The sequence below is a fragment of the Geotrypetes seraphini genome, chromosome 16 (assembly GCF_902459505.1).
Source record: "Geotrypetes seraphini chromosome 16, aGeoSer1.1, whole genome shotgun sequence".
NCBI lineage: Eukaryota > Metazoa > Chordata > Amphibia > Gymnophiona > Dermophiidae > Geotrypetes > Geotrypetes seraphini.
Genome location: NC_047099.1, coordinates 698,595 through 725,571, shown reverse-complemented (window position 1 = coordinate 725,571; position 26,977 = coordinate 698,595). Strand labels below are relative to the sequence as shown.

At 43.9% G+C, this 26,977-nt stretch overlaps 1 protein-coding gene across 4 annotated transcripts in view; it reads left to right on the top strand.

The window, feature by feature from the left end:
- Window positions 1-757: 757 nt before the first annotated feature.
- PLEKHG6 (pleckstrin homology and RhoGEF domain containing G6) overlaps window positions 758-26,977 on the top strand; it is a 37,641-nt gene continuing 11,421 nt past the window's right edge. The window contains exons 1-14 of one of the 4 annotated variants that reach the window (XM_033925111.1): window positions 758-885; window positions 7,010-7,088; window positions 8,193-8,505; window positions 9,236-9,299; window positions 9,814-9,975; window positions 14,070-14,165; window positions 14,282-14,332; window positions 17,067-17,216; window positions 17,519-17,629; window positions 19,240-19,389; window positions 19,481-19,618; window positions 19,883-20,002; window positions 24,582-24,714; window positions 25,071-25,186. In XM_033925111.1, coding sequence (XP_033781002.1) covers window positions 8,498-8,505; window positions 9,236-9,299; window positions 9,814-9,975; window positions 14,070-14,165; window positions 14,282-14,332; window positions 17,067-17,216; window positions 17,519-17,629; window positions 19,240-19,389; window positions 19,481-19,618; window positions 19,883-20,002; window positions 24,582-24,714; window positions 25,071-25,186 — 1,299 coding nt within the window. In that variant the 5' untranslated portion in view covers window positions 758-885; window positions 7,010-7,088; window positions 8,193-8,497. Of the gene's footprint in view, window positions 886-7,009; window positions 7,089-7,620; window positions 8,506-9,143; window positions 9,300-9,813; window positions 9,976-14,069; window positions 14,166-14,281; window positions 14,333-17,066; window positions 17,217-17,518; window positions 17,630-19,239; window positions 19,390-19,480; window positions 19,619-19,882; window positions 20,003-24,581; window positions 24,715-25,070; window positions 25,187-26,977 lie in introns of all 4 variants that reach the window. The other 3 variants (XM_033925110.1, XM_033925108.1, XM_033925109.1) reach the window with 3 other exon arrangements.

Below are 26,977 nucleotides of genomic sequence, written 5' to 3'. Positions count from 1 at the left end.
GTGATACTATTGTAAACCATTTAGTTATTCATTTCAAGTGACAAACTTGGGAACCTTTGGCCATCGCAGAAAATTCATCACCTGCAGATTCTCTCTTCTGGGTCCAGACATGATTACTGTCGGTGCCCACAGGGAAGTTCTGTTCCCACTGTGTGGTTCACTCAGACTGTCTGAAGTGCCTTCTGCATACACAGGAGAGGTTACATGCCTGGTGGGGTGGGAAGGTCCACAGTAAAAGCAAAAAACAGGAACTGATGTGTGCGTCTGCATCAAGTGGGCTAATTACAAATCTGGTAACATGAGGAAAGGATTGTAAAAACTGGCCCGCAGGAGATTGGGTACAAGCTTCGACAGGTTCCAGGTTATTTTTGTCACAGATTAACGCTCCTGTCCTTGTTAGACTTGACCCATTGCTCTTTCTGCTTATGCAGCACGAATCATCTATCCTACAGGTGTGCTCCATTTTCACATAGATTCAAGGAGCAGTTGGTGTCTTCTTGGTAATGCTGTGTTTCTTTATCTGGTAGGCATCAGGTAGCCTTGGTATCTTCCTGTAACAAGCTCTAGAAGAATTCTTTCCTAGTTGCAGGTATGAAACTTGATTCAGGGCTCTCTCCTGCGTTGCGTATACTGTTTAGCTCAGACTGTGTCAGAGGTGAAGTGATTGATGACAGCTAGAGAATCTCAGATCAATCTCTGCCAGATGGGAGTGACTAACTCCAAGTGAACACTCCCTGACAAGCTCCTGCCAAACAGAAAGACTTGTTGGTTATATCTGAGCTTTCCGGAGACGAAAGAAGGGAGAAAAATAGATGTTAGCCAGTAGAAGAGCTCTGGGGGGGTCGCAGAGAGGGGATAAGGAGAGATGCCACCAATCCTTCATTGGTGAGTCTATAAACTTCCTGCTTCCACTGTTGGTCTTCAGTGATTTTATTTCATAACCCTTATATATGAAAATAACAGCTAATTCCACCAATTTGTACTTTTCACAATGAAATATATTTAGTACATCGGTAGAAGAGTCTTTACTTATGTTTTAAACTGTGACAAGTCTGAAATTTTGGAGGAGTGGATGGGGGGCTTTCCCAGGTTCTAAACAAGCATGACAACTATGGGAAAGATTCTGCCCCCTACAGGGCAGATAAAAAATATTGTGCCCAAGCTGACTGAGAAGGGCAACATAGCACCCTTCTACCAGGGCATGGTGCCCAGGCTGGTTGCCCTGTTTGCCCGTCTCTTGTGATTTCCGTGAAACTCCACACAAACTAATTATATGCTGTAAGGTGCATAACAGCATTTTATTGTATATTCAGATTATATAGGATGAAGGATTTAATATACCACAGTTTCTAAAGTAGTTGATGCATGGTTGCTTTTCATTTTCTGAGCTTCTGCACAGTGCTGGTTCAGCTGTGTGGTTGACATTTTTTGATAAGGCAGTTTGGGTATCTTGCTAGGAGTGATTCAGTTCTTTGGTCTGGCTCTACGGTTATCCATTTTGTTACTGGGACTGTTTCAAAGTTATTCCACACTTAAAATACTGCTTATGAGAGAAAACTATCAAAGCGGTTTACAAATTTTATAAGGGAAAGGAACTGCAATAATACAGGAACGAAAAGGTTAACAGAGGAGATCTGGAAACCAACACTGCAGCATATTAGGTCATCCGTATCCAGTCTGACAGCAAAGGGCATCTAAGACCCAAATGCCTTACGAAAAAAATGTCTTAAATTGTACCATACACGATGGGGTACAGTTGTAATGGCTGGGCCATGATGTAATTCAACAGAGCCCAATGCAGATGGTGCCTGCCACTCTGTCTCTTTACGAGTCTTTGGCAGTATCCCTTCAGAATAGCTTTACTGGGTCAGCCCAATAGGCCGGAGCCCAGCCTCACAGTGGCCTATCAGGAAAACCCCCAAAAAGTAGCAACATTCCACCACAATTGTGTCTTTCTGCCCAACATGACCGTCTCTGGACAGCCTGTAGTTCGCTTCCTGCAAAGCTTGCTGTTGACAAAGCCTCGCGTCAAGTTTCCTATTGGGTCATGGGACCTCAGCTTGCTGATGAAAGCTTCTCTTGGGCTACTTAGAATCATAGAAACATGATGGCAGATAAAGGCCAAATGGCCCATCTAGTCTGCCCATCCGCAGTAACTATTATGCCTTTCTCTCTCCGAGAAATCCCACGTGCCTATCCCAGGCCCTCTTGAATTCAGACACAGTCTCTGTCTCCACCACCTCTTCTGGGAGACTGTTCCATGCATCTACCACACTTTCTGTAAAAAAATGTATTTCCTTATATTACTCTGGAGCCTATCACCTCTTAACTTCATCCTATGCCCTCTCTTTGCAGTTTCCTTTCAAATGAAAGAGACTTGACTCATGCGCATTTACATTACATAGGTATTTAAACATCTCTATCGTATCTCCCCTCTCCCTCCTTTCCTCCAAAGAATGAATCTTTAATGTAAACCACTTGCATCCCATGTACTGACTAAACGTATCTTTATTGTAAACTGCTTCGAACTTCATGGTATAGCGGTATATATTATTATTATTGTTATATTTCAGTCTGTCCCCATATGCCTTATGATGAAGACCACACACCATTTTAGTAGCCTCCCTCTGGACCGACTCCATCCTTTTTATATCTTTTTGAAGGTCTCCAGAATTGTACATAATATTCTAAATGAGATCTCACCAGAGTCTTATACAGAGGCATCTATACCTCCTTTTTCCTACTGGCCATACCTCTCCCTATGCAACCTAGGATCCTTCTAGCTTTCGCTGTCATCTTTTCAACCTGTTTGGCCACCTTAAGATCATCACAAACAATCCCACCCAAGTCCCGCTCTTCTGTCGTGCACATAAGTTCTTCACCCCCTAAACTGTACCGTTCCCTCGGGTTTTTGCAGCCCAAATGCATGACCTTGCATTTCTTAGCATTAAATTTTAGCTGCCAAATTTCAAACTATTCTGCAAGCTTCGCCAGGTCTTTCTTCATGTCATTCACCCCATTCAAGGTGCCTATTGCAGATTTTGGTATCATCTGCAAAGAGCAAATCTTACCTTTCAGCCCTTCAGCAATATCGCTTATAAAAATGTTAAAAAGGAACAGGCCTAGGAACAGAGCCTTGAGGCACACCACTGTCATTCCTGGAAGGTCTTATTTTTGGTGACGGTCACTTCAGATCTCAGTCAGGGAGCTTCAGGCCTTAGTAGTGGATTAATCTTACACAAAGTTTGATTATAACAGAGTAGTTTCCTAGGGTGGTGTCAGAGTTCTGTCTTAATAGTCAATTATTCTGCCAACATTCTTCCCCAAATCGCATGCCCACCTTGGACTGTAAGCAAGCGTTAACCATTTATATGGTGTGGACTAAGGCCCATAGACAGTCAACCCAGTTTTCAGTTTATTTTGATCCAAACAGGATGGGGGTAGCCGTCGTCAAGAACACTTTGTCCAATTGGGTGGCAGGAAAATACTTTTAAAACCAATAGGAGGAAATATTTTTTCACTCAGAGAATAGTTAAGCCGTGGAACACATTGCCAGAGGTTGTGGTAAAAGCGGATAGCGTAGCTGGTTTTAAGAAGGGTTTGGACAATTTCCTGGGGGAGAAGTCCATAGTCTGTTATTGAGAAAGACATGGGGGAAGCCACTGCTTGCCCTGGATCGGTAGCATGGAATGTTGCTACTCTTTGGGGATTCCGCATGGAATGTTGCTACTCCTTGGGGATTCCACATGGAATGTTGCTACTCCTTGGGGATTCCGCGTGGAATGTTGCTACTCTTTGGGGATTCCGCGTGGAATGTTGCTACTCCTTGGGGATTCCGCGTGGAATGTTGCTACTCCTTGGGGATTCCGCGTGGAATGTTGCTACTCCCTGGGGATTCCGCATGGAATGTTGCTACTCCTTGGGGATTCCGTGTGGAATGTTGCTACTCCTTGGGGATTCCGCGTGGAATGTTGCTACTCTTTGGGGATTCCGCGTGGAATGTTGCTACTCCTTGGGGATTCCGCGTGGAATGTTGCTACTCCCTGGGGATTCCGCGTGGAATGTTGCTACTCTTTGGGGATTCCGCGTGGAATGTTGCTACTCCCTGGGGATTCCGCATGGAATGTTGCTACTCCCTGGGGATTCCGCATGGAATGTTGCTACTCCTTGGGGATTCCGCATGGAATGTTGCTACTCCTTGGGGATTCCGCATGGAATATTGCTACTCCTTGGGGATTCCGCGTGAAATGTTGCTACTCCTTGGGGATTCCGCGTGGAATGTTGCTACTCCTTGGGGATTCCGCGTGGAATGTTGCCACTCCTTGGGGATTCCGCGTGGAATGTTGCTACTCTTTGGGGATTCCGCGTGGAATGTTGCTACTCCTTGGGGATTCCGCGTGGAATGTTGCTACTCCTTGGGGATTCCGCGTGGAATTTTGCTACTCCTTGGGGATTCCGCATGGAATGTTGCTACTCCTTGGGGATTCCGCGTGGAATGTTGCTACTCCTTGGGGATTCCGCGTGGAATGTTGCTACTCCTTGGGGATTCCGCGTGGAATGTTGCTACTCCTTGGGGTTTCCGCGTGGAATGTTGCTACTCCTTGGGGATTCTGTGTGGAATGTTGCTACTCCTTGGGGATTCCGCGTGGAATGTTGCTACTCCTTGGGGATTCTGCGTGGAATGTTGTTACTCCTTGGGGATTCCGCGTGGAATGTTGCTACTCTTTGGGGAACCCACGTGGAATGTTGCTACTCCTTGGGGATTCCGCGTGGAATGTTGCTACTCTTTGGGGAACCCGCGTGGAATGTTGCTACTCTTTGGGGAACCCGCGTGGAATGTTGCTACTCCTTGGGGATTCCGCGTAGAATGTTGCTACTCTTTGGGGAACCCGCTGGAATGTTGCTACTCTTTGGGGAACCCGCTGGAATGTTGCTACTCCTTGGGGATTCCGCGTGGAATGTTGCTACTCTTTGGGGATTCCGCGTGGAATGTTGCTACTCCTTGGGGATTCCGCGTGGAATGTTGCTACTCCTTGGGGATTCCGCGTGGAATATTGCTACTCTTTGGGGATTCCGCGTGGAATGTTGCTACTCCCTGGGGATTCCGCGTGGAATGTTGCTACTCTTTGGGGATTCCGCGTGGAATGTTGCTACTCCTTGGGGATTCCGCGTGGAATGTTGCTACTCCTTGGGGATTCCGCGTGGAATGTTGCTACTCCTTGGGGATTCCGCGTGGAATGTTGCTACTCCTTGGGGATTCCGCGTGGAATGTTGCTACTCCTTGGGGTTTCCGCGTGGAATGTTGCTACTCCTTGGGGTTTCCGCGTGGAATGTTGCTACTCCTTGGGGATTCCGCGTGGAATGTTGCTACTCCTTGGGGATTCCGCGTGGAATGTTGCTACTCTTTGGGGATTCCGCATGGAATGTTGCTACTCTTTGGGGATTCCGCATGGAATGTTGCTACTCTTTGGGTTTAGGCCAGGTACTAGTGACCTGGATTGGCCACCATGAGAATGGCGGGAGATTTCATGGCGACACCAGGAAGTATTTCTTCACCGAGAGAATGGTTGATCCTTGGAAGAGCTCCCGGTGCAGATAATCGAGTCCAACAGCGTGCTAGATTTTAAGAACAAATGGGATGCCCATGTGGGATCCCTGAGAGGGTTAAGTTAAGGAGATCGGTCATTAGGAGTGGGATCTCTAGCAAAGTAGACTTGGGGGTGGGTCAGTAGAGTGGGCAGACCTGATGGGCTATGGCCCTTATCTGCCGTCTTTTTCTATGTTTCACTACGAACCCTAGGAGATGGATTCTGAATGTATGGCTCCTAAATTTGCCAAAGTAATCTCGTTTGTTTATATGTGGGGGATGTGGCTCTAGCTTGGGAAGCATGAGCATATGAAGAGATGCTCTCCAGTGCCAAAAGGACGGTGGGGATTCCTTAAGCCAGTTCTGCCATATGCATTTCTGCCATATGCCATATGCCATATGCCATATGCATATGCCATATGCAACGAATCAGTCCCCTACTACGAACATAAGGATTGCCACTGCTGGGTCAGACCAGTGGTCCATCGTGCCCAGCAGTCCACTCCCGCAACAGCCCTTAGGTCAAAGACCGGTGCCCTAACTGAGTCTAGCCTTACCAGCAAACGTTCTGGTTCAGCAAGAACTTGTCTAACTTTGTCTTGAAATCCTTGGAGGATGTTTTCCCCTATAAGAGCCTCCCTTTCTTATAAATCCCCCCCCCCACACCATTGGGGAAAGGAAATTTTTAAGTTTGGTATTTGTCCATTCTCTGTTATGCCTGTTTGTAAGATGCGATTAGACAGGCAGTTGGTTTACTCAAAGCTGTGGGTCGATCTGGTTTAGTGGGTGTGACTACTTGTACATCATCAGCATAGATAGAGAATTTTGTGTCCATTGAGCAAAGTTCTATGCGGTTTACAATAGTTAAAAAAAACAATAAAAGAAGTTGAATAGAGCTAAAAAAGTTAAAAGCCAATAAGTAAAGACACTAAAATAATCAAAATAGTGCATAATATAATTTTTACGAATTAGCTTCCTAAATACTTCGAAAACAGATATGTTTTTCGATGTCTCCTAAATTCCCCATAAGTGTCAATAAGCAAAAGCAATTGTTCTAAATCCTTTCCCCATAACGCAACTTGATAAGAAAAAAGATTTTGATGATGTTTTTTAAGTTTACATCCTCTAAAAGCGGAAAAACAAAACTCCGATGTGAGTTTCTCTTATGTCTGTTGGTTGCAAGAGGAAAGCTCAATTATATCATTGCCTAGACCCGTGTCAGACTGTCTGTTCTATAAGTTTTATATACAGTATATGTTTCTCAATTCCATTTTCTCATCAGTCTCACATTGTCTTTCTATAATGTCTTCAACATCACGGTGACCCCAGAGTGTAGGAGGAATTGTTTGACTTTCTCTGGGGACAAGCACGTGCACCGAGATCCAGAATATCTGAACAGAAAGTTAATTGTGTGTGTTTCAGAGTCTGTATGGAAGACATTTGGATTAAGGATAAGGAGCAACACGTCTGCTGATGACAATGACACAGTCCCTTGCTCAAGGTATTTCTCCGACTTCTTTCATCCCTCTGCCTAGACGCCTTTCTCTGTATGGGTTTTATCTTGATCTTTGCCATTCTCTCTCTCCAATTCCTTTCTAATCAGGATTTCTTGATTGCACTTCCCTAGAATAGGTTCAAGGTGATTTACAAGATAAGAGACCCATCATGGGGAAAAGTTGCAACGAAAAAGAGAAGGAGAAAGTAGAACTTTCATAAAAGGGACAGAGTTACAAAAAACCATTGTGGAGGAGGATTACATTGTTGCGAGAGGGGAAACAGTTACGATACGTTGAGGAGGAGGGAAAAGTTACATCAAATGGAAGTGGGGAGAAGTCTGACTACTGTTTTGGGAGGCTACATTGTTACAAGATGGAAGGCAATTGCTGTTTCCTGGATCTTATATTAATTTTGGATCAAAAAAATGCATTAGGGCTTATTTTCGGGGGACGTCTTATTTTTTTTCATGTGCAACAATCATCTCTCCCTTCCTCTACTCCAATCTAATTCTTCCTCTTTCCTTTCTACCCCTCCAGAATCCCACCAACCCTCCCACGGTGAAACTGACATACCTCTGAGGTCTCCAAAAACAGCAGCGGTGGCAGCAGCGTTCTGAACAAGCTGCCTTGTGGCCTTCCCCGCCGGGGCCTTCCCTCTGCCACATGGCAATGACTGGGGTGGTTCTGCAGGCACTTTCAAGGCAGGACTGGGGTGCTTCTGTAGTGGATACCCTTGGGCTGGCCAAAAATAAACGGAAATTCAATACCAGTTGCTGGATATGACGCCAGTATTGAATTTCCAGTTCACTGCTGACCATGGCAGAGAGCCAGCTGTCTCTCACAGTCTGAATATTGGCCAAGCAGGCATAATTTTCTCACATGTGGGTGACGTCATCCACCGAGCTGCACATGTGTGAGCGCCTTCCCGCCTGGGTCGGTCTTGTCCTATCAGAACCCGTCTTCATCCATCTGCTTTTTCCTCTCCTTTTTCAGCCCCATCTCTCTCTTCTTTCTTTTCATCGTCTTCTTCCCATTTCATCCTATGTTTCACGTTCTTTTCTTCTCTCAGTTGAACTCTAATCCTTACTGTTCTTAATTTCTTCCTCTAGATTTTGACAGGATTGGTCCGCATGAGTGCCTAGCTGTGACCAGTGCCAAAGGGTTGCAGTTCTAATGGTCAGATCAAAAACATTGAGAATGTTTAACTCATCTAAATCCTGGACTATCCCACATGAAGTCACTAATGCAATAGAGGGAACATCCCTGAGGTTCAGAAGCCTGGAGGAAGCCAACTACTTCCCAGGGCTGGTGGCATCACACATAGCAAATTATGAAAGCAACACTGCCTCTAGCCGTCCTCTGCTAGATCCCTGGAATCGCCCAACCAATGGAAACTCAGTAAACAAAGGCGTCCATGAGAAGGTAAGAAGTTCTATGAAGAGCTGGGAAGAAGTCTTGAGAAACCTGGGTTACAAAGATTGTGACCACTGATTTCGACATGAATACTCAGTTGGAGATCTTCCTGTTATCTCCCATTACAAACTTAATTGCAGAATAGTTTGAGGTTTTTTCCACATTCAGTGGCTTGCTCCTTTATGAAAACTTTTCAAGCAGAAAACCAAAATTCCCTCACCGATGTTACGGGACTGACTATCCTTGCTGGGGAAAGAGAGACAGCACACTGAGGCTAAAGTGATTGATTATTTCAACATCTGTTAGCACCAAAAGTAGGCTTAGCAAAAAAAACAAGCTGACCTGGAAATGACACCCTTGACTTATTTATTCATATTGTATTAGTTTTAATATTATTATTATTTTGTTTTGTGTTTCAATTTGTAATGATTTCTTTAAAATTTCAATAAAATATTTTGGGGGAAAAAATTGTAAGCTTTTTGGTACAGAGATCTACCAACTGTACCTGAGTTTGTTGCATTCCCTCAATACCACCCTACCTTCTCCACCCCTTAAGTCCCACCCAAGCATCCTATATCAATTCACCTTTGTCCTGTATGTCTTCCATAAATTGTAAGCTCTTTTATTGTTCTTTTCTTAAACTTTAGGTGCCTCAGAAACGATGGAAACGTTTACCCGATTACGTAAGCTTCTCCAAGAACTCAGCTCACACATTTTCTCTCTCTTCCCTGGTATTAAGTGATGCAGATGCAGAGAAGAAGAAAGACAGCTCGGAGCAAGGAAACTGTATCTCCAGTGGAAAGGTGGAAACCCTTTCATTTGGTGTCACAGTCTAGCTAAAGGTGGCCCAGTTGCAGGGGTTATTAGTGCCTAAGTCGAGGGAGGAGGGGGAACATTTAGACATTAGAAAGGAAGTATCTGGTGCTGGCCCACTGATTCGGAGGATATTTTGTCTACAGGATTTTTTATTCATGTGTTTCTACATGTAATTTATTTTGAGTTTATATTTTGTCTCAAGGTTGACATGTTCTAGCCCGCTCTCCACTTGTGCTCTTTCTTTTGGACTTTGCATGGGGGTTTCTGTTCCCTTTCCTTTGTTCTACGCTTGATCTCCCCCTACATTGAGCAAACTCCTTGACTTGTGCCCAGAGAGTTCATTTCTGATGGTTTTTCACCCGCAGTAATTCTGAAAAGTTGGCTATTGCATATTGCATTGAAAATGGTCTCCCATACACTTCTGATTTCAGTATGTGTCCTTGATGTAAGGGCAAGATTGATCTCTTTACATTAATCTGCTACACTTACACTTTTTTGCAGTCAGATAAAGCAGAAAAATTGAAGAAGAAGCTTGCCTCCTATAGCATGTTTGGACTCCCACGGCTTTCCCGTGACCTGCGAATGTTCTGGGAGATTCGTGAGGGGAATGAGACCAGCATCCGGCTGGAGAGTTCCTGGAGGGACATTGTCCAGGGCCATGAGGTAAGGAACCATGGCACATACTCACAGATGGGTACAGTTGATGATGTGGGTGTTACCCCCTGCACCATCCCTCCCCAACCTAGCCTAACACCACTTTAGTCCCCCCAAGCTAAGGCCCCCCCAAACAGTTATGTATGTTATGTTATATGTGATATTTTATCCTGGCAAATCCTTGCGGAGCAGAGTTTCCAGGCAGATTACAGATAGCATACATACCAACATTACAAAGCCTTGCCCACAAAACAGCACAAACAGCCATTGTCCAAAGGTGCAACAGCCAGAAAGCTGTTATTTTTCTAGAGACCTGAGTCTGTTTCTTCACAGACTCGGGAAAGGCACAAACAATTGCTTAGTTTTCATAGCTTAAGTCATTTCCACAATGATTCTCCTTTTGGGTTTGGCTTACCCTGTTTCAGTAGAGACCAGTTACCCCTGGAGGTTCTTGCACATTTCCCAAATCTTTCCAAGGCTCCCTCAGCCTACAGCTAGGAAAGGGGAAGTTTCTCTCTCTCCCCGGGACTCCTTCCTTCCTCAGAGATTTTCTCTCCTGTGGGAACCTCTTTCAATGATTCTCCTCTGTGGCAGATAAACATCTCCTGGCAGAGTCCCACCCCCTGACTTAGCAGGGTTACCTGCTTAGTCAACAGTACTCGGAGGATGTCAGTGTCAGACATCTGAATCTTAGCTCTTTTTTTTATTTATTTATTTATCAAATTTTAAATTTTACAAATCAAGTATCCACTTGTACAGAAAGTTGAAGAAAAGCAAGCAAATAATACTCAAGAATTAAAATACATAATAATCAAATAAAATAAATATTTACCTTAGCTTCAGCTCAAGTCCTCCATTTAGATCCAAGACAAAGTAGGCGAACATATTAACAAATATTAACAAAATATTTGAATCAAATATAAAAGAAAACAAGATCCATTTAGCTAAGAGAGGATACCATTAAATTCACTTTTATTTCCCTTCGTCCAATCGAGCTCCTGCCAGAAAGGCTGTCAACTGGAAGGGCTCAAAGAAAACATATTTTTTCATACGATATTGTATTACACATTTACAAGGGTGCCGTAGAAAAAAAGTCCCTCCAAGAGATATAACCCCTGGCTTCATCATAAGACATTCTCCCCTTCTTTTTTGAGTATCCCGTGCCAAATCTGGGAACATTAAAATTTTATATCCAAGAAATTATTTCATTTTATTTTTAAAGAAAAGTCTAAGCAACCAGTTTTTATCTGGTGCAAGAGCTACAGGGTAAGAAGCATTGCTGAAACATTAAGTAGTTGATTATCTTCTTGTAATTTAAATGGTGGTTCAATACCTTTCATAGGCAGATAGTAAACTTGAGTAAGTGGTGGTAATGTATCCTCTGGAATTCCTAAAATCTCCAACATATAACGTTTCAACAGCAGCTATCCTGGGAAAATTAATCAGTCGAAGATTATTATTACGGGAAAAATTCTCCAGAGTTTCCACTTTTCTGCGTAAATTTGTATTATCTTTTACTAATGCTTCACTAAGCAGTTTTGATACTTTTAGTTCTTGTATATTCACAATAGAGTTCTTGGATTCATCAATTTCAACCTTCATATTCTTTATATCAGTTTCTTGAAGTATAATTTTACTTTCCAGCTGCAAAAGCTGGGGCTTTATAGACTTAGCCAGATCAGCAACAAGGTCCCAAATAGAATCCAGTGTTACTTCTCTGGGTTTTTCTATAGCATAGGAAACATTTATAGCTTGAATAGTCTCACCAGTTGTAAGTCCATCTCCTTGCTCCTCTCCATGTTCTTGAGGTGCATGCCTTCTGCCGGTAGCTCCTCCACTCACAGGGAGCTAGTAATCTGAGGAGGTGCCCTTGCGTCGGGGCTCAACGTTGTTTCTAGACCCAAGGAGATCGCCTCAGTCTCGCCCCTCTGAGGTGTCTCCAGTGGGAGTACCGACACTGCCGGGATATCCTGCATCCGACGAAGGAGTTCTTCAATGTTGCCGAGAAAGGACACCGCAGGATGCCACGAGGCTCCAGCAGCGCTGCGACCTCTCCTCTTCGGCATATTCGGGTAAATTACTTCCCCTAAGAAAAAGTTTAAACAATCTCCTCCGGCGTGTAGCTCAGCTTAGGAGACCGTCGGCCATCTTGGATCGCTTTTGGTCTGAATCTTAGCTCTTAATCATCGCACTGTAATGCAAGTGTTGAAAAAAGTTAGAAAATCTTAGCTGGCACACTTATCTGTGAAGGTTGTAGACTCTGTGGGTCCTGGTCAAAGGTTTCTATACCCTTAGTTCTTAATTTCGTGTTTGCAGTCTTTTCTGATAGTTATGAATGAGGCCCTTTATTTTCCCATGAGGTAAAACTGCCCGTTCTTCTTGGCAGAAAGCCTCCAGAGCTGTAAATTCTTTGCTTGTCTAGCACGTATTGCATGGTTGAGTTCTTCCCAAAGTGGCTCAACGATGGCCACTCTTCTGCTGCAGCCACTGAAGGGTTGACTTGGCCTTAAGTTTCGAATCATTGTCATGTTGGAAAGTTCAAGTGCGCCCCATGTGGCTGATAAATGCAAATTCACCTCTATTATTTTCTGATTAAGATACTGCATTCATCCTGCCATCAATTTTGACTAATTTCCCAGTGCCGCTACAGCTCACGTACCCCCAAAACAGCAGACATCTACCTTCATGCTTCTCTTCGTAGACCTTGTTGATCCTCCCCAAATATAGCATTTAAGGTTTAATTTTGGTCCAGAAGTTTTGAGGTCTCTCTAGCTATTGTAAGTGGCATTGATGCAGTAACAGCTTTCTTCTGGCAACTCAACCACGCAATCCACTTGTTGTTTAAATATGTCCTTATTGTGCCTACTGAAACAGCCACACCACTTTGTTTCACAGAAGCCTGTATTTCAGTAGCAGCTGCTTGTTTCTTGGCAGTTGTGTCTGAAATCTTTCTTAGTCTACCTGACCATGGCTTGGCGTTAACAGAACCCATCATTTTCCACTCATTGGCATTTTCACATCCTTGGATATCTTTTATATCCTCTCCTGATTTATAAAGTTGAATTACCTCTGCTTGCAGATTCTTTGACAGTTCTTTTGCTTTCCCCGTGCTTCAGTAACAGCGGGATCTAGATAATCCCTACTGCCGCCCATAAACACCCCCTCCCATTCTTCTGTCTCAAATAATAAAGAAACAATACACGTAATTTGGAATATAGCCGCAGCTCAATTTATTAAACAAGAACAGCAAATAAATTAATTTGCATATATTAACATCTTCAACACCTTAAACTTCAATAGAACAACATCTGCAAGCTCCTCCCAAGCTACCCGGTGTAAACATCAATAAATTGCCCCCGACCCTGCCATAAACAGCAAGAGTCTGAGGGGTGGCATGACCTCATGCCCCTTTAACTGGGTCACCAGACCCCAAGGCACAGCTCTCAGCCAGCCCATCGCTCATCGCCGGATGAGCCCCAGCACCCAGTAGCTCGGGAGACCCGCCTTCCCGAGCTACCAAGGCCACCACCTAATGGGCGGGTGGGTGGGAGAAAAGCCGAGTCCTCCTAGGTCCCGGCTTTATCACCTCCCCCATGCCGCCCTACCTTCAGCCTACCAATCCTAAGCCTGCCTTTTGGCACTAACACTTCCCCCCCCCAACTATATCCCTAGCTCTTTCCTAGACACTTCCCTCCCCTCTAACAGCCTGCCTCGCGGGCTACATACAGGCCTCCCAGCCCCGTGTTAGCCTTTGCCTGTCGAGACAGGCTCTCGGGCTACTCTTAACCATCAAAGTCAGTGCAGTGTTGGATGAAATGCACAAGGGTTTCTCAAGAGCTAAGAAACTCAAGACTATTCACAAGCACTAATTACAATCAAACAACTTACCTTTCACTGCTATCTAAACTTGTGTGTGTGTCAACTTCAGCCCAAACATTCAAGGGTATGTAATCATTTGATCAGAGAAATCTGTGATGATAGATAGCTTCACTGACCCATATGGGATCACTCATATTTTCCACAAATGGTACATGTCTTCCAAATTCTGCAAGGGGCATGTAACCATATGACCACAAATGTAACCTGCTTTCTCCTCCCTGCAGAGTTTGAACAGGAAGACGTCTCATCAACAAGAGGCAATGTGGGAACTGCTGTGCACAGAGTTGTCCTACATGAAAAAGCTCCGGATAATCACGGATGTGAGTGTGATTTATTGCTGTCTGGTACCAGCTAATTGTGTACTTTTCTGTCTTTGTTTAGAGCTCAATCCTCTGCAGAATTTTGTGCTTGCTAACATTTGTTTTTCTTGCTCCAGCTCTTCATCTGTGGACTCTTAAACCTGCACAGTTCAGGATTTCTAAATGAGGTATGTGTCTTGTCCACCACTGCTGAAGGGATTGTTCCACACCTTGAGGGCAGTGGCGTGGCCAGATCTAGTAACTCGGATAGTTAAGAGAACACAACTCAATAGTTAAGGAGAATGATTACAATCTTTCAAACCGACTCCAGGATTAAATATGGCGGCTCCTCAAACACAGCTTGACCGCCGTTTTCATCCTGAGGCAGCTTATGATTAGCGAAACGCTGGTCATCGTCGATGTGTTAGTTACAGAGTGTTTGGAAGTTTTTTTTACAAATTTACCAGTCTGTTCCTTTGAAGGGCCATAAACTTGGACATTTGACAATAAATGACATAAGAGGGTGGGGAGGAGGCTCTATGTATCATTCAGTGGAGTGAAGTTACATATTAAAAGTGTCTTTAAATTGGACCTGACAATATTAAAGATTTGTGGCTCAAAAGATAAATTCCAAAGCCTATTCCTCAACCTATGGGATTCCCCAAGGCTCTATTTTGTCTCCCCTTCTATTCAACATTTTCCTTTCCCCACTACTGAGCCTCTGTCAATCAATAGGCTTCACCTCATTTACTTACACGGACGATATTCAGCTTCTTCATCCTTTTGACCCAGAAAATGATAGAAAGATGACGGCAGAAAAGGGCCACAGCCACAAAATTAGCTCATGTCCAATAAACTAGCATTGAACATACAAAAAACAAAATCCATGCTTTTTACCTGGAAAAAGGACATAATCCTGAGGACCCCTTTTGTCCTTGATAACATCCCTTTAAAAATATTAGGTGTTATTGTGGATGACAAACTATTGTTTCATGACCAAATTAGTCATATAGTCAAATCATGTTTCTATAAATTACGTTTGATACGCTCTATTTCAAAATTTCTCAAGCCCAAAGCCATCAACATATTAATTCATTCTCTGGTAATAGCAAAAATGGATCCTAAACATCACCCAAAAGGAAAAAAGAAGACTCCAAATTATTCAAAATACAGCTATTAAACTTAGCCGTTAACGCCCCTAATGATTGATTCCCACTGGCTGCCAATTAGCCACTGCATCACCTTTAAGTTACTACTTTTAGTTTATAAAACGCTAACTTTTAACGAACCCCAATTCATATCCAGAATGCTCACTCCGCTTAATACTTCACGATCTTTGCGATCCACTTCTCAAAATCTCCTAACTATTCCATCCTTGAAAATTGTAGGCACTAGAAGACACGATATGTTTTCTGTAATGGCTCCTCAATTGTGGAACTCATTAGCTCAATATATTAGAGAAGAAAATGATCTTACATCTTTTAAAATATCCTTTAAAAACTATCTTTTTAAAGAAGCTTTTAACAGTTAAATTTTAGTTATACAACTAAACACTTTAACCCTTTAACTCTTTACCCTCCCTTTTGTTTTTCCCCTTTGTGTTTATTCCCTCTAAGTAAGAATTGTAACTTTTCCCTTCTCTCCTCCCTGACTCATGTTGGTTTAATCTGTAAGTCTCTTGTTATTTTATTGGATGTAATAACTATGTTTTTGTTAGAAAATTGTACATCGCTTAGCAAATTTAATAAGCGATTCATCAAATACCAATAAAAACTTGAAACTTGAAACTTGATTTGTGTCAGCCTAGAGGCCTCTGGGAGATTATATCAATCTGACTCTGGCATGGGAAGGCAGATAGACCCTTAGTGCAGGGAAACTGTGTTAAGTATCCCTGATATGTTTTAAGTTTCCCTGATTGAATCATGACTAGCTAAAAGGTGTTAATGTCTGATTAAGAGGGTGCTTAGGACAATGGTGCACAGATCAAGCCAGAGACTTAATCCCATCACCATGCTGTAGCTCCTAAATCCTCAAAGGAGATGACGAGTCAAGAAAGAGCCGGATCAGTGAAGGTCAATCTAAGCTGCCGGTGACCCTGCAGACTCTCATTTCTGACTGATAAGGACAAGGTGATGATTTTGAAACTAATCAGCATCGTAAACGGGAGCATGCAGGTTGAGTGAGGCTCGTGTGTACGTAATGTTATAAAAATCCCCGCCATGTCACAGCTTCTTGCCAAGTGGACTTTGTCAAATGACCAAGTTTATGGCCCTTCAAAGGAACAGACTGGTAAATTTGTAAAAAAAACTTCCAGACACTCTGGAAATGCCTGACTAACTCTTGACCCAGCTTTCTGTGCTTCCCTTCTGATCTGAAAGATGGGAGGGGAGATATTACTTAATGGTGATTTCATGAGTTGATGACGGTATGTGTTTCATTGAAGAGTTATGGTATAATATTTAAGGAATCTTTTTGCTCTGGTGTTTTGTGAAAGGTTTCATGAAAACTTTGTGAAAAACACAATATCAGGTACATTAGAAAGATTGTGAGCCCACCGAGACAGATGGGGAAAATGCTTGAAGTACCTGTGGGGTTGTACAACTACAAAAAGGCAGTATATAAATCCTAATCCCACTCATGGACGTAACTATAACAATTAGATGACTCTTAAGGGGAGTGCTCACGCAATTCATGTGAAAATATTACAGCGGTGACATTTATGTACCTGGCATGTTGATAGGTGGTTTCTCCTGTTGCTAATGTAACCTGGCATCTAAGTTCCTTTCACAGGAGGTTCCTACTTTGAGCCCTCCAGCTCCAAAATGCTCCCAGATTCTCTGCTCATCCCCTAAAGCTACATATTTTGTCATCCTCTCTGGGTGCCAACTGAATTTATTGGCTTGAAATCACATTATTTGATAGGTGCATCCTGAACAAATCTTTGGCAACATCCCAGAGATTATTCGGTCACATCGCAGTTTCTGGCAGGAAGTAATGTCACCAGCCCTGGAGCATGTTCGCAGGACGGGAGAGAAGTTCAACCCGCTGAGCTTCAAGGAGGGGTTTCAAGAGGTGAGTGGGAGATCTTGGACCCAACCCTTATATAGGAAATAAGAAAGGTGTAGATCGGGGGAGGTGGTGGTCAATTCCCCTAAATGCTCCAATCATTGGTGGTGTATTGATTCCGCTTTCCCCTTAAGCAAGGAAACTGTCTGGGGGTTCAGGACCGAGGCAAAGCCAGAAGGGGCAGAATCACAAAGGTAGGAGAGAGCTGGGTTGGAGTGGTTTTGCCACCTGGTGGATTTGAAAGGGGTCAAAGCTCTTCGCTCCATCGCTTGTCACTTTATCTCTGATTTCTTCTTCTCCACATCCAGTTTTCAACTCACTTTGATTCTTACGTCATCTACTGCCTGGAAGTGAAGAAGAAGATGGAGTTTGTGCGGCTTCTCTTTTGTGAGAATGAACTCTTTAAGGTCTTTGTGTCTGTAAGTGTCTGGTGAATCTCCTTGCTCCAGTTCCAGGATCTTGCTACACGACCAAACCTTTTCTAAATCACTGAGAGGTCAGAATGAGGGCAAGCTTTCCCTCAAAGATCAGTTTTCTGAGTGGGTGAGAGTCAAACGATGTCTGGACCCTTTGCTAATTTCATACGCTGGGGAAGGAGTGACGCAAGGGCAGAATCAGGACCGTCCCGAGCCAGAAATGTGCCTTGTGTGACATACTCCCTAGAGCTCCTATCCCGCCCACTGCGTAGCAGCCAAGCAGGGGAGGCAATGGATAGGACACAGTTTTGTCGGCCCTGCTTCCCTTGAGCCCTGTGCAGCCACGTTGCCCACACACAGGGCAGAATAACCCTAGCCTTACTGTCTCTCTTTCCACAGCATCTATTCCCTGGAAGACCAGGAGGGAAGATGGTGGGTGGAGTGTGTGACACAGTCTCACCTACTCAGATCCCTCATGAACGTCTTTCTTTGGGGGAGAGGCTTTGCAGAAGGCTGATTCGTGGACTCATTCCCTGTATTTTCTGACCGGAAGAGGCAGTCAAAAAATACCACGAATGACTGAGTCCGCGATTTGCAAACCGTGAATTCTCGGGGGAACATTGTCTATGTATATTTATTGGACTGAAATGGTGTGTTCCCTGGTTTAACAGACTACAGAATACAAACGTAAGGAAGTTCTTCTTCACCCAGAGAGTGGTAGAAAGCTGGAATGCTCTTCCGGAGGCCATTATAGGGGAAAACACTCTCCAGGGATTCAAGACAAAATTAGACGAGTTCCTGCTGAACAAGAACGTGCGCTGGTAGGGCTAGTCTCGGTTAGGGCGCTGGTCTTTGACCAGAGGGCCGCCGCTTGAGCGGACCGCTGGGCACGATGGACCACTGGTCTGATCCAGAAGTGGGAATTCTTATGTTCTTAGTGGCAAAGAAGAACTTTTGAGTAAAAAACAAATTTCCTCCTAAAGTATTTCCATGTCATTTCCTTGAGTGTTCTTGGTTTTTGTAAACCTCCGTCGTACCCCCCTCAGCTGAAGAGCCCTTTCCTCCCATGAAAAGAGTTTCATTCTGGTTGTTCTCCTTTGATACATGACTGCAGGAGTTTCTACCTTCTCAGGGTGGAACAAAAGAGACGACCTGTGATGCTCAATCTGTTTATTCACTGCTAAGACCCAACTCGTATGTGTTTCGGCCAGAAGCTCTGCCTCAGGGGGCTTCTTTCCAATGAAGTGCAACTGATCGCATATGTATCTTATCTAAAAAAAAACAACAACCAATCGATGGTAATTAAGACACTGTTAGAAGCCTGATGGCTATCCTGGCAACAATCTCGTGCAGCCACGTACGTTTCAGGTCTTAGCAGTGAATAAACAGATTGAGCATCTTTTGTTCTCCTTTTTTTAATTCTGTTATATCTTTTTTGAGATAGAGTGACCAGAACTGAACGCAATACGTTGCACCATGGAACAAGGCAAAGGCATTATAATCTTCTTGGCTTTGCAACCATCCTGTTGCTGCCTAATAATTTCTAGCTTCCTGAGGTAAAATTTGGGATTAAGGCCTGGCTCTAACCCAGTTATTAATATCTGTTCTTTCAGTGGACTGAAAAACACAAACAGTCGCATCGGCAGCTGCTCAATGATATGCTAATGAAACCTCACCAGCGAATCACCAAATACCCTCTTCTGCTGAAAGCTATCCTTCAGAGAACGGAAGACAGTCAGAGCCAGGATGCCCTGACCAGCATGGTAAGAGGCAGTGTGGGGTGATGCTCTCAACTCATGGTGTTGGCTTTTCCTATAACTCTTTTTTTCTTTGCCTGGTGTCACCTCTTCATAGATCAGCTCGGTGGAGAAGTTCTTGCAGTACATTAATGGTCAGATGCAGCACGGGGAAGATTATGAGAAGCTATTGTTCACTCTGGGACGAATTGGATCATATGAAGTTCTAGAATCAACATCGGAGGAGATTGAGAAAGTAATTACAGGCTGCTGTTCAGTATCACTTATGCAGCAAGAATTGGGGGACTTATTTCTGCCTTTATCCCTGGGGTTGGCTTACCATATCTCTGCCTCTGGTCTGGTGGGGTGGGGGGGGGGAAGAACTCTACCTCTGCTTTTGGCTTTGGGGTTACATTGCCTCTCGCCCGGAGATAAGGGAGTTACCTCTGCTTATAGATTTCAGTTCTTGAGGGGAATAAAATCTCACTTGTGCTGTGTCTGTCTGTTCTTCTCCCTGCAGAACTTGAAACCATTTTCCAGGCTGGATCTGACTGGACCCATGTCAGGGGCTGGGCCACAGTGTGTTCGCTGCTTACTGAAGGAGGGACCCCTGAAAATGAAGGAGGGCAAAGAAGGAAAGGTGATATCCTTTAGTTCCTGCTTGGATGTAGCACATTATTCCTGGCGATAGACATTCTGGGTTATGTTATATATTAAAGAGGGAATTGAATCAAACAAAATAAACATTGGGCACGACACAGATAGCAGTGTGGAATCCATATGGAGAGAAATTCCATGTGTGGAGGGAAGGAATATACGGGTAGGGTTATACGACCATCCCCCGGGAGAGAATGAGCAGACAGATGAAGAAATGATTTCAGACATTAAGAAAGCTGGCAAATTGGGCAACAGAATAATGGCTGATTTCAACTTTTGGGGGCTCGTAGCTTAGGAAGGGCGCTCCTGATGTGCCTAATAGGGCATGTATCTTTTGTTTGGTTATTCATGCTCTCTCCTTAATTTACTATCCGGGAGTGCTAGGGAGTTAAAATTCCTAGACGTCATAAACGACTGCCTCTTGGAGCAACTGGTCCAGGAACCGAAAAGAGGGGAGCTACTTTAGATTTGGTCCTTAGTGGAATGCAGGACATGGTACGGGAGGTATCTATGTTGGGTCCCCTGGGAAACAGTGATCATAATATGATCAAATTTGAGCTGATAACTGGAGTGACATTGCTAAAGAAATCTACTATAGCAACATTTAATTTTCACAAGGTCGAGTACAATAAAATGAGGAAAATGGTTAAAAAGAAGCTAAAACAATCTATGGCAAAGGTCAAAAGTGTTAACCAGGCCTGGATGTTGTTTAAAATTACCATCGTGGAAGCCCAGATCAGATGTATTCCACATGTTAAAAAAGGTGGAAAGAAGAGACAACGAGAGCTGGTATAGTTAAAAGGTGAAGTGAAAGAATCTATTAAAGGAAAAATCAAAAAACAAAACAAACATTCTTTAAAGAATGGAAAAAGGATCTAAATGAAGAAAATAAAAAGAGACATAAGCACTGGCAAGCTAGATTCAAAACATTGATAAAAGAAAGTTAAAAATAAATATGAAGAGAAACTTGTTAAAGAGGCAAAAACTCTTTTTTAGGTACATCAGAAGCAGAAAACCTGTGAGGGAGTCTGTGGGACCACTGAATGATCAAGGAGCAAAAATGGCGCTCAGGGAGGATAAGGACATAGCGGAAAGAACATAAGAACATAAGAACATAAGCAGTGCCTCTGCCAGGTCAGACCACAGGTCCATCCCGCCCAGCAGTCCGCTCCCGCGGCGGCCCAAACAGGTCACGACCTGTCTGTATCACCAGAAGGGGCTCCCTTGCCACCTTGGTTTCTCATTTAAGTCCTGTCTTCCTATCGAGGTCCTAACCCTCCGGTCTTGCACATGCACGACCTGGTTTGGTTTCTATACTCATTACCTGGTTAGTTTTCTATACTTGTGTTACATCCCAGCTCCTCCCTCAGTATCCCATGATCCCTTTATCCTTCAGGAATCCGTCCAATCCCTGTTTGAATCCCTGTACCGTATTCTGCCTGATCACTTCCTCCGGTAGCGCATTCCAAGTGTCCACGACCCTTTGGGTGAAAAAAAACTTCCTTGCGTTTGTTCTGAACCTATCTCCCTTCAGTTTCTCCGAATGCCCCCTCGTACCTGTTGTCCCCTTCAGTCTGAAGAATCTGTCCCTATCCACCCTCTCTATGCCCCTCATGATCTTGAAGGTCTCTATCATATCTCCCCTGAGCCTCCTCTTTTCCAGAGAGAAGAGCCCCAGCCTATCCAACCTCTCGGCGTATGGGCAGTGTTCCAGCCCTTTTACCATTTTCGTTGCTCTCCTTTGGACTCTCTCAAGTACCGCCATGTCCTTCTTGAGGTGCGGCGACCAATACTGAACGCAGTATTCCAGATGCGGACGCACCATCGCCCGATACAATGGCATGATGACTTCCCTTGTTCTGGTTGTTATGCCCTTCTTTATGATGCCAAGCATCCTGTTGAAGGGCATAACAACCAGAACAAGGGAAGTCATCATGCCATTGTATCGGGCGATGGTGCGTCCGCATCTGGAATACTGCGTTCAGTATTGGTCGCCGCACCTCAAGAAGGACATGGCGGTACTTGAGAGAGTCCAAAGGAGAGCAACGAAAATGGTAAAAGGGCTGGAACACTGCCCATACGCCGAGAGGTTGGATAGGCTGGGGCTCTTCTCTCTGGAAAAGAGGAGGCTCAGGGGAGATATGATAGAGACCTTCAAGATCATGAGGGGCATAGAGAGGGTGGATAGGGACAGATTCTTCAGACTGAAGGGGACAACAGGTACGAGGGGGCATTCGGAGAAACTGAAGGGAGATAGGTTCAGAACAAACGCAAGGAAGTTTTTTTTCACCCAAAGGGTCGTGGACACTTGGAATGCGCTACCGGAGGAAGTGATCAGGCAGAATACGGTACAGGGATTCAAACAGGGATTGGACGGATTCCTGAAGGATAAAGGGATCATGGGATACTGAGGGAGGAGCTGGGATGTAACACAAGTATAGAAAACTAACCAGGTAATGAGTATAGAAACCAAACCAGGTCGTGCATGTGCAAGACCGGAGGGTTAGGACCTCGATAGACTGAATGAATTATTTTTTTCTGTCTTTATGGAAAAAGATGTAAGAACTGGAAATGGTTTCCAAGGGTGATGATGTGGAGGAACTGAAAAAAATATCAGTGAACCTGGAAGACATACTAAGCCAAGTTAAAGAGTGATAAATCCCATGGACTGGATGGTATACATCCCAGGGTCTGAAAGACCTCAAACAAGAAATTGCTGATCTGCTCTTAGTGATCTGTAAACTGTTGCTAAAATCGTCTGTAGTATCTGAAGATTGGACGGTGGCCAATGTTAATGCAAATTTTTAAAAAGATCCGGGAAATTACAGACCAGTAAGCCTGACTTCAGTGCCGGGCAAAATGGTAGAAACAATTATAAAAAATAAAATTGTGGAACACGTAGACAAACATGATTTAATGAGACAGAGTCAGCATGGGTTCAGCCGAGGGAGATCTTGCCTCACAAATTTGCTTGACTTCTTTGAAGGTGTGAATAAACTTATGGCTAAAGGTGAACCAGCTGATATAATATATCTAGATTTTCAGAAAGCTTTTGACAAAGTTCCTCATGAGAAGCTCCTTAGAAAATTAAAGAGCCATGGGATAAGAGGCAAAGTTCAGTTGTGGATTAAGAACTGGTTTTTGGACATAAAAACAGAGTGGCCATTTTTCTCAATGGAGGAGAGTAAACAGTGGAGTGCCACAGGGATCTGTACTGGGACCAGTATTTAACTTATTTATAAACGATCTGGAAATTGGAATGATGAGTGAGGAGATTAAATTTACAGATACTAAACTGTTCAAAGTTCCTCTGGGGTTGTACTGCATGAAGAGTCTTGTATCTTAGGGTTGTTTGTATAAATTAGTACTTTTAGCTTTGGTCCCGTATTTGCATAGGGGTTATCTGTGTTCTGGTAGGATTGACTGTTGAGAAGCATACAGTGTGTGCTTTGTGTAGTTTAATTTTGTGGCTAACCATTATGTGTTGTTAATAAGATTATATTGTATGTGTGTATATATGAAAAATGAATGGAAAAAATGGTGTTACAATTAGTACTATTAAGGGGACGGGGTCTGGGGTCTGGCCCATGACTTAGCCCAGTGTTCTTTAATCACCGGTCCGCAGACCAGTGCCGGTCCACAGGTGTCAAAAGGTTAATTATTACTTTTCTCAATGTATTTACTAACTTACCTTTCTCTCCTCCCCCTCGTTTCATGTACGTCAGTCTGTTCATACTCCTGTTTACTTTATCTATTTTAACATTAGATAAATTTATTGTAAACCGTTTAGATACCTGACTGATAAACGGTATATCAAAAATAAAGAAACTTGAAAGGAGACAGTCCCTGCTCCAAAGAGCTTACAAACTGAACAAATAGGATGCCAGGGTGGGGATACAGTTAGGGTTGGTGGTTAATCTGCTGGCTAGGGCAGTGAGGAGTAGGGTTATGGATTGAAGGCTACATCAGAAAGGTGGGTTTTCAGTCTGCTTTTAAACAAAGTAAGGGAACGGGCTTGGTGGTTTATTCCAAGCATATGGGGCAGCTAGATGAAAGGAACGAAGTCTGGAATTGGCAGTGGAGGAGAAGGGTATAGCTAAGAGCAGCTGATCTGAGGAACGGAGTTCTCTGGGAGGTGTATAAGATGTGAGAAGAGAGGAGGGATATTGAGGAGCAGCAGAATGAACACACTTGTGGGTCAGCAATAGGAGTTTGAATTGTATGCGAAGGCGGATAGGGAGCCAATGAAGTGACTTAAGGAGAGGGGTGACATGAGTGTAGCGAGGTTACGAGAGTGTGAACAAGGGTCCAGGTAGTGTGCTCCAGCGGAAGGGGTGAATTTGGGTGATGTTGTAGAAATAGAAGCGACAGGCTTTAGCAGTCTGTTGGATGTACGTGGAAAATGAGAGGTCGGAATCGAAGACGACTCCAAGGTTGTGAGCAGAGTGACTGGAACGATGACAGTATTATTTACCGAGTATAATGTGAACTGCTGCAGAATCCATAGCTAGAATTGCCAATAGATCTGGCCAAGTAATTCCAGCGCTTTCTTTCCTTTCTAGCTGGATGTTCATTGTTTCTTATTCATTGATGTGTTGCTGATAACTAAGATGCAGAAGAAGTCTGAGCGCTGCAAAGTAATCCGCCCCCCACTTCTGACGGAGAGAATTGTCTGCCGTGGGCTGCGGGATCCCAGTGAGTATTGCCCTCTGTGATTGAAGGATGATTATATCTCTGCTGCCGTTCCCTCTTCCACGCCACTCCTGGCTGATCTAGCAATGAACATATTCCCTACTGTGTCTAAACAACATTGAGGGCAGCTTTGCTCCTACTAGGCCTTCAACGTTTTTCTGTCTGCACTTCCAACTTTGGCCGTCCACAGCCTCCTCTGGCACTGGGAATCCCTCTCTGTGCTGCTTCAGTCTCATTTGACCCTCCTCTGACTTTGGCTATTGTCCACGTATGAGCTCCCTGGTCTCTGCCTGCTGTCCCTGACAATTCCAGCCACCATTTGTTTGTCTCATGTTCTGTCGTCATTGTTTTTCTTTAAGATTCTTTCCTCCTCATTTACTTGAATGAGTTTTGCTGTGCATCGGCTGCTCTAAGCTTTCAGAGTTCCAGCCCTTCCAGCTGTAAGAACTGGATACAGAAAATCAGACATGCACAGGTGAGGACACTGATGGGAGAGTGCGATGCACTGTGACATCTCACGTTTCATGGTAACTTTTTATTTAGGAAAGATAGGCAGATAGGAATCAATTACAGCAATGGTACAAATGTTGTAGCCTAAGCCATTTTCATCTCTAGGTTCAGGTGTCCTAAAATTCTTCTTTCTCCAGTATTTTACTCACAAGCAATTTCAGTATTTCAATTTAAGTTTAGCTCTCAAAGGGCTGTTCTTCCAAAAATAGGCAACAGCCAAGAAGCATGAAGGCCACGTGCAAGCCAACACTTCACAGCATAAGAACATAAGAATTGCTGCTGCTGGGTCAGGCCAGTGGTCCATCATGTCCAGCAGTCTGCTCACGCGGTGATCCCCAGGTCAAAAACCAGTGCTCTAAATGAGTTCAGCCTCACCTGCATACGTTCCAGTTTAGCAGGAACTTGTCTAACCGTGTCTTGAATCCCTGGAGGGTGTTTTTCCCTATAACAGCCTCTGGAAGAGCGTTCCAGTATTCCACCACTCTGGGTGAAGAAGAACTTCCTTACATTTGAACGGAATCTATCCCCTTTCAACTTTAGAGAGTGCCCTCTCGTTCTCCCTACCTTAGAGAGGGTGAACAGTCTTGTCTTTATCTACTAAGTCTTTATCTTTATATCCTAATCCTAATACTTTCACTACTCATTTCCAACTGGCAAACCACAGGATATCACCTATCACCCATCCCAATTCTGACAACAACCTATAGACAACCACATCCGCCCAGAAAAATCCACACCACGAGAACCCTAACATCCTGCCCACTGACCAGCCAAGATCACATTCCTACCACCTGGGGAAAAAGACCTCCACCAAAGCACAAGACTACTACTCAAAAACAACTCACTCCACCAAAAAATATCCTCTACCTTAATTGCAATCCTAATTCCAACACAAAATATACCTCATTAACCTGTGCCTACATGAATATAAGATCAATTAGCCCAAAAGCAAACCTAATTAAAGACTGGCTGACTGAAGAACAACTAAGCTGTCTCTTCCTAGCCGAAACCTGGCTAACATCCAATTCGGACCCTTGCATAACCGAATTCTGCCCCAAAGGGTATAAATTAGAGCTGGTTTGTCGAGAAAACAAACGAGGGGGAGGACTAGCTATTCTAGTACAAAACAACCTCAACCTAAAAGTTCTACACAAACACTCAACCCCTCACTTAGACCTTCTTGCATGCCAACTCTCCGACACTACACTCACAGACACCTTGAACTGTCTATTATGCTACATCACTCCAGGAAAATGGAACACTTCAAAACTTGAACTCGAAGAATTCATATTCCAGAACTCCCTAACCTCCACATACAATTTGCTCCTAGGAGACATCAATCTCCACCTCGAGGACCACACATCCAAACAAGTAGACGATATACTTTCATACCTCGACGCCCTATCCTACCAGATCCTCAATCCTGAACCCACGCACGAAAAAGGCCACCAACTTGATATAGCAGCATTCACGTCTCATAACATCCACACCCCAAAAATTCATATCAACAATGGTACCTGGCATCCCTCTCTTTGGTCAGACCACTACAAATACACTTTCACCATCAACTGGCCTCAAAATAACACAAAACCCAAACCACAAAAAACAACCTTCAAATCCAGACAGAAAATTGAGCCTGCCACATTCTGGGATAAAGTGGACCCTATAATCGCCCCCATCGACCCAACTGACTTCGTAAATCACTGGCGCATCCTAAGTGAAACAACCTTGAACGAGCTAGCCCCTGAAAAAACCA